Raw genomic sequence first — 10,040 nt, 5'->3', positions numbered from 1 at the left:
AGCTGAATCTCTCCCTGGGCACTTCTAAAGGGAGCAGTCTTGCCCAATTTCATGAGCCTTTCCTAAGGATAACCAGTCTGGTCAACGTGGGGGTTCAAAGGTCCATCCCTCTTGCCTTCATCCCAATTCCAGAGGTCCCTATGGAGGCATCCTTTGTTGTGACTGCATCACATCAATTTATTCCTCTGCTCAATCTTGACTCCCACTACTGCAGCTTGTCTGGGCTTCACAACTGAAATTCAGCATTCCCCCCACCCCACTGCCATTCTAGATTCTCTTTACCTCTAGCCTGTACCTCTGCAGGTCTAGGTGACTTACCAGGTGGCATTCCTGAGGTGCCTAAGCCCCTAATTACCATACCCTTCTCAAATCAAGCTTCAGAATTTGTACATTTACTACCAAAATTGGGAAAGGGAATGCCAAGAGACACCCCAGTGAATTACCTGGGTGCCAAACATATTCATCCATAACCCCAATGTGTAGCAGTAGCCTTATCTTTTCTACAGTATCAGGGTCAAGTATCCCCGTCCGGAAGTGACTTCTTTTTTTTGCCTGATGGTCTCTTGACACAAGGAGTCTAAAGGTTGAAAAACATCCACACTGAACATTTATGGGATCTTTCTTCTGTCCCCTACTGGAAGCGGTCTGCTTCTGGGACACAGATTCTCTAAACCCAGAGAGCCTGGAACAGCAGGAATAGGAACCACACCCCCCCTCCCCCCCACACAAGGGTCACTGGGAGTGATGGTAAATGAGGTTATTCCTCCTTCCACCCCTTCTTAGACCTCTGTGTTTCAGCTGTTGAGCCCCAGCACCATATTATAGCTATTGGATAGAGTGAATATTTCATGCTAGAGTATGGTGTCTCATCATCTCTACAATGGTACTTTAGCTGCACCTTTGAAAGGCTATTCTTCCAGCTCTGTTCACTGGTGAGCAGCAAAATATGTGATATGCCCAGGAAATTCCATGACCACTCTCTAGCTATAAAGAGGTACTCTAGATTTGATGCAACATTATGTGAGATCCCAAGTCAGCGAATCAAACACTTTTTAAACCCTTAGAGAGTGGTCCTGGTTGAGGCCTTTAGCAAAAAAGAGAAATACAGGATGTATGTCCATTCAAGTCAAGATTAATCACCAGCCCTTCCAGAGTAACTACCTGACAGCGTCTTGTGAGTTAAATGAAACAAGGAAAGTAAATTGCTTAGTATGGTGCCTAGCACATAAGGGTGTGGATGTTGCTGCTGTTGTAATTGGTCAGAACTTTCTAAAGCCAGAGAAGACTGCCTTAGGGAGCAGACAAGGTACACAATTCTGGTGGGTCTTTTTTTTTTTTTTTTTTTTCCTTGTGACAGAGACAGAGAGGGAAACAGACAGACAGGAAGAGAGAGAGATGAGGAGCATCAATTCTTCTCTGTGGCTCCTTAGTCTCCTGAGTTGTTCATTGATCACTCTCTCATATGTGCCTTGACCGGGGGCTACAGCAGACCGAGTGACCCCTTGCTCAAGCCAGCGACCTCGGGCTCAAGTTGGTGAGCATTGCTCAAACCAGATGAGCCCGTGCTCAAGCCAGTGACCTTGGGGTTTCAAACCTGGGTCCTCTGTGTCCCAGTCAGACGCTCTATCCACTGCACCACCGCCTCGTCAGGCCCATTTTGGTGGGTCTTTTAGCTGATGCTTCACAGGGATGTTGTGTAGGAGGTTCTAGGGTCTGGGAGTATTTACAAAAGATGACCTTTTAGGCCCTTGCTGTCCCTATCTAGCCTTGATTCTTTGATTTCTCTCATTCTGTCTACCCTTAGGTGGGGAGAGGCACTTAAGAGAGGCATATTCACTTTCAGGCCACTAGGGGGCCATTTAGTTGCCTGCAGGAGGAATACACTAATGGTTTCTTAATGGCTCAGGCACCAGGGAGATCAGGCTCAATTATATCTGAAAGCAATTTGAGTTCCAGGGTAAAAGACTATGTAAATCCAAACAATAAATAGGGCTTATAGATGATAGGTTAAAGATCTGGCACTGTTTATTTTGGAGAAAAATAGGTTGAGAGGAATTGAATGAGTGCTTCGAGTATATTTATTTATTTATTTATTTATTTATTTTTTAGTGAGAGAGACAGACAGACAAGAAGGGAGAGAGATGAGAAGCATCAACTCTTTGTTGCGGCACCTTAGTTGTTCATTGATTGCTTTCTCATATGTACCTTGACGGGGTGGGGATGGGGACTCCAGCCAGCAACTTTGGGGGTCATGTCTATGATCCCACCCTCAAGGGGGTGAACCTGCGCTCAAGCCAGTGACCTCGGGGTTCGAACACTGGGTCCTCTGCGTCCCAGATCAACGCTCTATCCACTGCACCACTGCCTGGTCGGGCCAAGTATATTTATTCTTTAATATAGAAAAGAGAGACATGCTGTTTTTCACTCCACCCAAGAACCAAGCAAGAAAAAAGAAGTTTAATTTTCAACAGAAGAAATATGGAGTAAATTCAAAGAAGAGGATAGGAGGCTTGGGTTGGCCTTCCCTGGAATCTTTCAGAATAATTCATATTGGTATAGTTGGTATGATCAGTCCTGCCAGGAAAGCCAGAGAGCAGAGTAAAGAAGAGAGGACAGCATCCAGAGACAATTCAGGGATTTTAACTTAACTGGCCACCCTGCTTTGACAGGCTGTGGCCAGCCTGGGAGCAGGATGGGGAAGGAGTGGTTGCCTTTTCCCCACAGAAGACAACAGACACTCCAAACTTCCAATGTTCTTGAAATTTCTCAGAAAGTAAAGAGGCAAACTACTCCTGAAAATAGCATCCACTTGGCCACTGCTAGTGGCAGACACAGCGGGGCCTCAGTAATGATAATGCGGGGCTGGGTTATAGGCCTTTGGTTCCCTTGGTCATCAGCACACTCAGCTCTGGTAGCCACCTGACTTCTGTGTGTAACTGGTCAGAACTTTTCAAAGTCTGAGAAGGCTGCCTTAGGGAGCAGACACGGTACACCATCTGGAGGGTCTTTGAACTGACACTGAAGACAGCTCCATAGGGATGTTGTGTAGGAGGTCCTAGGCTCCGGGGGTATTTATAAAAGATGGCCTTTTGGGCCTTTCCTGTCCCAACCCTACCTTAATTCTCTGATTTTGCTCACTATATCTACCCTTAGCGGGGACAAGAAAGCAGGCTTGAGAAGGGGCTTCCTCATAAGAGGCACTGTGTCTAGATACCAAAGGTTCCTGTGGAGGATGAGGGGAAATGGGAAGGCAAAAGGGTCCTGCCCCACAGTGTCAGAAGCCAGGAGTCAGGCTCACATCTGCAGGGGCCAGACTGAAGAGGGAGGTGCTATTCACCCACAGGAGCCCATCACACCACAGTCCTCTCTCCACACACATCCACACAGGCACAGTCTCCCAGACACACTGAGACACCCAGTCTGTCCCCACACATCCAGTTCTGGGAACACAGGAAGTAGAATTCAAGGAGGAGGGAGTCAGAAAGACAGAGAAGAAGAGAAGGCAGGAGAGAGGAAGGTTGAAGGAGGGGTAAGACACAGGGGAAAGCGGCTACTGAGAGTCTAAGCTTGCAGAGGGCCCTCAAAATCTACCGAAAGGACAAACCTCATATGGGAAGTGGGGCAAGGGAACAAACGCCCAGGTTCTGGGAGAGAATTGGAGAAAGGAACAGCTCTGGGAGCCGTTGCACAGCAGGTTCAGTGCGGCCCCTTGACCCAGGAGTCAGAAGCCTCACAAGGCGAGACCTGAGACTTGTTGCAAACTTCGGTACTAAGGTGGGAGGCACGTCTGGAAAATCAGTTTCGCGCGTGGCACTGTCCCGGGAGCTCTGGCAGGTCTGGGCATCCTGACTCGGGGCTCTAAGAGGAAAGGAATCGGAGAGATTTCAGCAAAGCCGAAGCCCTGGCGGAATGGGGAAATGGGTACGACCAACTGCGACCACAGTGCGCGCTGCTGGTCCTTGTCTACCTACCGCGAACGCGGACTAGACTCGCTGAGTATAAAGGGGTCTGGAAGCCCCGCCCGGAGGGTACGTGGAGCGGAACGCGAGCGTAGTATCACCCCCATTCTGGGGGTAAACTGAGGCCTGAGGATCAAAGCTGCTGCTATTCCACCTGACACTTGGAATAGTCAGGACGCAGAGGAGAGGTGCCAGAGTTGACAGCTCCCGCTCTAAGCGCCCTTCCCCGCCCCTCTTCGGTTCTGCACTCCGCCCCAAACTACGCCGCTCCCCTTTTAAAGAAGCGCCGGGGCTCCCACCCTCATGGAGCTAGCCCGCGCAGGGCTGCGGCGACGTCGCCCTTTTAAGAACCAGCCTCCTTTAACTCCTTCATAACCAGGCTTCTCGACGGGGCCTGCGGCGCCCGGCTGAAGCCCGCCTCTCCGCGCGGCACTTCCGGACCCCGGCGTCGCCCATTTAAGAGGCAGCCCCCAGAAGCGCCCTGCCCCGCCCCCTTTTGCGGGCGAGCAAGGCGGGGGGACCCGCTTGGAGCCGAGCGCGCGGTCAGCGCGGCCCCTGGAGACCCAACGGCCAGCAGCCGGGCAGGCGGCGGCGGCGGCGGATGGGGACGCGGAGCCGGGTAGCTCTGGCGGCGGTGGCTGTGGCGGCGGCGGGGAAGCAGCTTACGGGCCGGCGGCGGCGGCGGCGCTGGCGGCGGTGACTGGTGCAGGCCCCGGCGGCGGCGGCGGCTGCAGCGACGCGGTGGCGGGCTGTGGACGGGAGGCGTGAGGAGCGGCGGCGGAGCGCGGAGCGGCCGGGAACCGAGGGCGCCGGGCCGCCCCTTGCCCAGTCCTCGCAGGCCGTCAGGCCCCCCTCCAGCCGGGGCCGTGGAGCACCGGGCCAAAGGCCGGGGCCCCCCCATGAAGGAGCGCGACGCGGCCCCGGCCGAGCGGGGCAAGCCGGCCACCTACACCGGGGACAAGAAGGCGAAGATGGCGGCCAAGACCAACAAGAAGTGGGTCCGGCTCGCCACCGTGTTCGCCTACGTGCTCTCCGTGTCGCTTGCCGCCATCGTGCTCGCCGTCTACTACAGCCTCATTTGGCAGCCGGTGGGCGCCGGGACTTCGGGGGGAGCCGCCGGCCCGCCCTCCGGCGGCTCCAACAGCACTGGCCCGTCCGGGACTTCGGGGGCGGCGGCCACGGGGCCCAACGGCATGGGGTCGTCCGGCCGCGAGGCGCCGCACGACGCGCCCCCGCTGCAGGCGGCACGGTCCCTGCCTCCTGAGCCCTCTGCGGACATCCCGCTGGCGGGGCCGTTGGAGCGGCCGCGGGGACCGGAGGAGGACGAGGAGGAAGCGGCGGCGGCGCCCGGGAGTCGCTGAACCCTTCCGGACCAGGGGCGGCGGGGAACCATCCTTCCCAAGCCTGGAGGCTGGACTTTGCAATAGGACGCGGCGGAGAGCCCGCTGGACTGACTGTCACGGGAGTGAACGCCCCCCTTACCCCGAAGATCGCCGGCTTGCGTGGGAAAGTGGCCTGCAGCTGGATCTTCACCCAAAGGGACCACGATTCGTCCGGGACTCGGGGTTTGGTCTTCCTAGGATTGTGCTGCGGCGCCGGGACCCTGAGCCAGAAGGGTGTGGGGGAAGGGGTAGGGGTATCCCAGCATCGAGCCCTCCTGCGCCGCACTTGTGTGTCCTACGTGCGGGGATGGATGATTCGGGCTTTACCCCAAGACTCAGGGGAAGGAGGGAGCTGTAGGGGCTCTTAAATAAGCTGAAGAAGCTCTCGGAAGGAGGAAGGCACCAAAAGTAGTGGAGCTCAGGTACGTCAACCTAGTTGCAGTGGCCACAAATGCATTTAATTTATAGATCCCTGTATATAGTTGTTGACATATGCACTAGAAGCTGATAATTACATAGAACTATATATATCCTCCTACACCCTAGGTAGCTAGCTACTGACTGATAGAGTCAGTCAAGGGCTATTTGCTGGCCCCCAGAGTGCAGCTAGCCAGAGGTCACAAACACTTTTTTTCCATCCCCACTCTTTCCCTTATTCTCCCCTCCTATTTCAGATAGATTTATGACACAAAAGAGTATATTCATTCTTAGACTTGTTGAAAGGACAGTGGGAAGCCTTAGGAGTAGTAGAAACAGTTGAGGGAGGGTGGGGAGTGTACTGACCTCCTCTTCCCACCCTAGAGCCCCCACCCAAGAGGTTTTCTGTTGTACCCTAAGTATCTGGAGATGGGCCAGGGAAGAAGGAAGGGAAAGAGCAATGCCTCTGTGCTTCAATCCTTGGCCTTCTTACAGTTTTTTAGGAAGAGCAAGCTTTTATAAGTAGAGTGACTCACAAGTGTTTCTTTCTTTTTTTTTTCTTGCTTCTTAAAATCTTGTCTTATTCCAGTAATCACCCTAGCCTTCCCTCTTTCCTGAGCTTGTAGTGACATTGTAGCCCTGCGATTAGGATGAAATCTGTTGTGAAACCAGAGCTTTGAGCATGTCCTCTGGTTTAAGAGGTGGGCTTCAAACTCAGGATTGTGCTTTGATAGCCAGGTGATAGACCAGTGGTGGGAAGGTTAAATTAGCTTGTCTTTACCTCTCATGATAAACTTATATGCAGCCTGTACTTTTATGGAGGTGAGAAACATCAAGGAAAATGGCATTTATATAGATCTGGGGTAGGAAGAATTTATACATTCTCAATTCGGGTTCCATTTGGGCACTTCTTCAGCCACTTGCTTTTAGGCAGTTGAGTGGGGGTAATGACAAGCTATCAAACCCCTTTGTGTTTCCTTTTTGGGAAATGAGGCACTTTAAAAAAAAAAAAGACTAAAATTTAGCCACCTGAGTCCTGAAACCGTTTGTCTCTCCAGTTTTCTGGCCTACACTCTAGTTAGCTCTGATCCAAGTTTAGAGGACAAACCGCCTTGCTATAAGCCATGTCCTGTTGTGGGCAAGATAACAGGAGCTGAGCTGTCATAGCCTAGGGACAGACTGGCAGCACCTCCAAGGTGTCTTGGCTGGAGGAGATTTCTGAGCAGCTGACTCACTTTGGTTATTAGAAAGCCTCTGAGGCCTTTTAAATTTTTTGGTGGGGGACTGGGGGGAAGAAACATAAAATGCCACTTTATAACTTCAATAATAGCCTGTAATTTATATTTATTGTGTGAATTTTTAGTCCTATATTTTAATAATTTATAAATTGGTCTCTTATTCCAAGAATTCTTTGAACTTGCAGGAGAACAGCTGGAGTTGAGTCCCCTGCCCCATCCTGACCCCTGTATTCTGGACTGTTTAATCCACTCTGGGATGAATCAGAGTGTAGAGAGACCACTCGTAGGTCCAACTGCTGGCCTCCTGACTCTAAAGCCTTCACTGGAATTGGGACATTAGTTCCAGCTCTAGCTGTGAACACGACCAGAGACATTATTTATAATGCAGCCATTTAAGATATACCTGTACTCAAAAAGTCTTGTATATTTTTTAAAAGTTTTATTTTTCAGGTGAACAAAAATACATTCTAAGAACTCTATGTAAGTCTGCGTAACTTGTTCATTTCTCATTTCTCTTTTGAATTTCTTGGGGAAGGAGTAGAGGTTAGAAGAGGAAATGGTCTGAGATGGATGAATGGTGCACGAGTGGTGATAAATAGCTGTAGGAGGAAAAAACAATTGCCCTGATGTTCTCTGTGTCTGATGGCTTGACTGAACTGACTAATGAAGGAGACCGAACTGATTAATGAATTCTTCTTAGCTGGGAGGCAATGATGGCGTTGGAAGAACAGCAATATATAACTTGAAAAGGTTAAAAAAAGTTCTGGACTCTGAGCAGATGCATAGCTGACGAAGCTAAGGAACCAGTCACTGTGCATAGTAAGAATTATTGCAAATATTGAGCTGGCTGAGAGCTGAGGTGAGGGTAAGCTGCCCAATAGCATCACTGTTCTCACCTTTAAACAAACCATTGGCCCCTCCATAGCTCAAGAATGCTAACACTGGGAATGACACTGAGGAGTCTGCAGCAGCCGGTCAGAGCTTTGTCTACAAGGGGGAGGCAAGAGAGTCAAATGACTGAGAGAAGCCATTAGTTTGCTTCAAAGGTGAGGCTTTTTCTCTCCCTAAAGCAAACAATAAAAGATCTGTGGGTGAAAAGCACAAAAATAAGGGATTAGTTATGCTGCAAAATACATGGCAAGCAATTGAGCTCAGCTCATTATTAGACAATGCTGCCCAGTACACAACCAGAAGCCAGTGTTGGTGGGACCCCCTGAGGCCTGCACTTCTCTAGAACTGTTGGGGGGGTGGCTGCTGCACTTTTACATCACCTTGTAGTCTGCAGGGGAGCATGGAAAAAGTCTGCCCTTTTATTTCCCTCTTCAACCTACACAATGACTTTCTGTGAGAGGGCTTGGTAAGGCAGAGCAGAAGGGGAGGGAGAGTTTCTGAGGCTCTTCTAGTCAGCCCCTCCTTTCTGTAAATGGTGACATGTGGCTTTTGCAGCTTTACCCGGCTTCCCACGGTGGGCCCATATAGGAGTGCGTGTGGCCTGGGCCTGCTGGCCCAGGAGAAGGGCACTGTTCCACCAGAACAAGGTCCAGTTGGTGGGGAGCAGTGGTTTGAATAGTTTTATTTTCGAGGGTTAGAAATTAGCTGCAATATTGTCCATCAGCTTTTGAGCCAGGAAAGAGGTTTGTGCAAAGAGGATTGCACTCCTTCAGTTGCTTTGTACCTGCACCATCAGGATCATTTATAGGTGTTTGCTTCTACTAGGAGTTACTGTATGTGCTTATTAACCCTGACCACCTGAGTTTGAAGGAAGAGGTAATCCTCTCTTGAAAGTGAAGTTTTGGAGGGTGAGGGGCCAGGGGCTTGCTCAGCCGGTTACACTGAGTTTGTGTGGGTATCATCTCTCTCCCCCATGGGTGCTGAGGTACAAAGAAGTGTTTTTGTCAAGGTTTAAGCATAAGAAATATTTTTCTTCCTCAGAGCTCTAGATTTCTTCACAATATAAGACCATTTTCTGTCTACCTTGTTTTTCAGTTTTCACTAGGGAATTCTAAGATAGTGTGTTCTTTAGTTGAGTATTTATGTCCTGTTTTGAAATGTTGAGAGGAGAGCATCTACTTGTTTCTACATGTTTCTTGAAGGGGAACTGAAAGGTCAGCCCCGGAGCTTTAGGACTACCACAACTGTTTAAAAGGAGTAACTGCCCTCCCAGTCCTGTCTGCAGAGAATGGAGGTATTTCTGGAATTGCAATTGCAGTAACAAAACAGCCACAGCTGGACTTTTTGTTTGTTTCCCTGGGTTGAAGGAGGGACCTTAATGGCTTTGCTCATTTCACAGGACCAGCATTCAGCCCAGTGCTCCACACAGTAGTTAGGCACTCTGAGTTTGTTGCTCAACTGGTTGATAACTGTGTTGGATAGACTTGTTCCTGTGTCATTATGGTGTCACTGTCATCTGCTTGTGGACCCACATCCACAGCCCATTACCTGGTTCAAGGGAATGGATTGATTGCTAAAGAGAACCCCTGAAAATCATAGCTGCACTGGCTGTTCTAGCCTCAGTTTTATTTCCAAGGGACTTGGGCTTGGCCTGCCTGTTCTTTCCGAGCTCCAGAACTCCACAGCTGTGCTCCATGTGGTGATAATGGAGGCGACACAGAATATGTGACCCATTCGTTCTGTCCTCTCTCTGGCCCTATGGCCTAAGGTTGAGCTATAAAAATACCTGCTCTGTTGACAGTTTTTTGGTCACATCTGTTTTACTTGCTGACATAGCCCGCGGGTTTCTGCTGCCAGAAAAGCTATATTATTCTCTTTGTTCCCTCCAGTAGCTAATTTTAAAAATACAAAAACAAAAACTTTTTTTCTTTTTTTACCATGCAGCCAGACTCTACCAGGCTCTCCATCCTAACTGCAGAAACAGCCAGGGTTCCCATGAGCCCACCTGGTCAGGAAGGAGCCCAGGCCTAACCAGTTTCCATCTTATGCTCTGTAAACGTTTGTTAGGCTGCTACTAAGGGATCAGAACATTACCGTACAGTTCCTACCTTCAAGGAATTTACAGTCATGCCAACAAGAATCTACCCTTGTTA

General features: G+C 50.2%; 1 protein-coding gene across 1 annotated transcript; it reads left to right on the top strand.

Annotated features, from left to right (window-relative positions):
* The first annotated feature begins 4,341 nt into the window (after window positions 1–4,341).
* Window positions 4,342–7,475, top strand: INAFM2 (InaF motif containing 2). Its single transcript, XM_066277111.1, has 2 exons — window positions 4,342–5,763; window positions 7,182–7,475. The coding sequence occupies exon 1, from the start codon at window positions 4,859–4,861 to the stop codon at window positions 5,318–5,320; it is 462 nt and encodes a 153-aa protein (XP_066133208.1). The 5' UTR covers window positions 4,342–4,858; the 3' UTR covers window positions 5,321–5,763; window positions 7,182–7,475.
* The last annotated feature ends 2,565 nt before the right edge of the window (window positions 7,476–10,040 follow it).

This window comes from Saccopteryx bilineata, chromosome 4 (genome assembly GCF_036850765.1).
Source record: "Saccopteryx bilineata isolate mSacBil1 chromosome 4, mSacBil1_pri_phased_curated, whole genome shotgun sequence".
NCBI lineage: Eukaryota > Metazoa > Chordata > Mammalia > Chiroptera > Emballonuridae > Saccopteryx > Saccopteryx bilineata.
Note: the sequence above shows the minus strand (reverse complement) of the source record. Positions and strands in the feature narration are given on the sequence as shown.

Excerpts from the sequence above, each read along its gene's own strand:
- INAFM2 (XM_066277111.1), top strand. The coding sequence starts at position 4,859 with ATGAAGGAGCGCGACGCGGCCCCGGCCGAGCGGGGCAAGCCGGCCACC.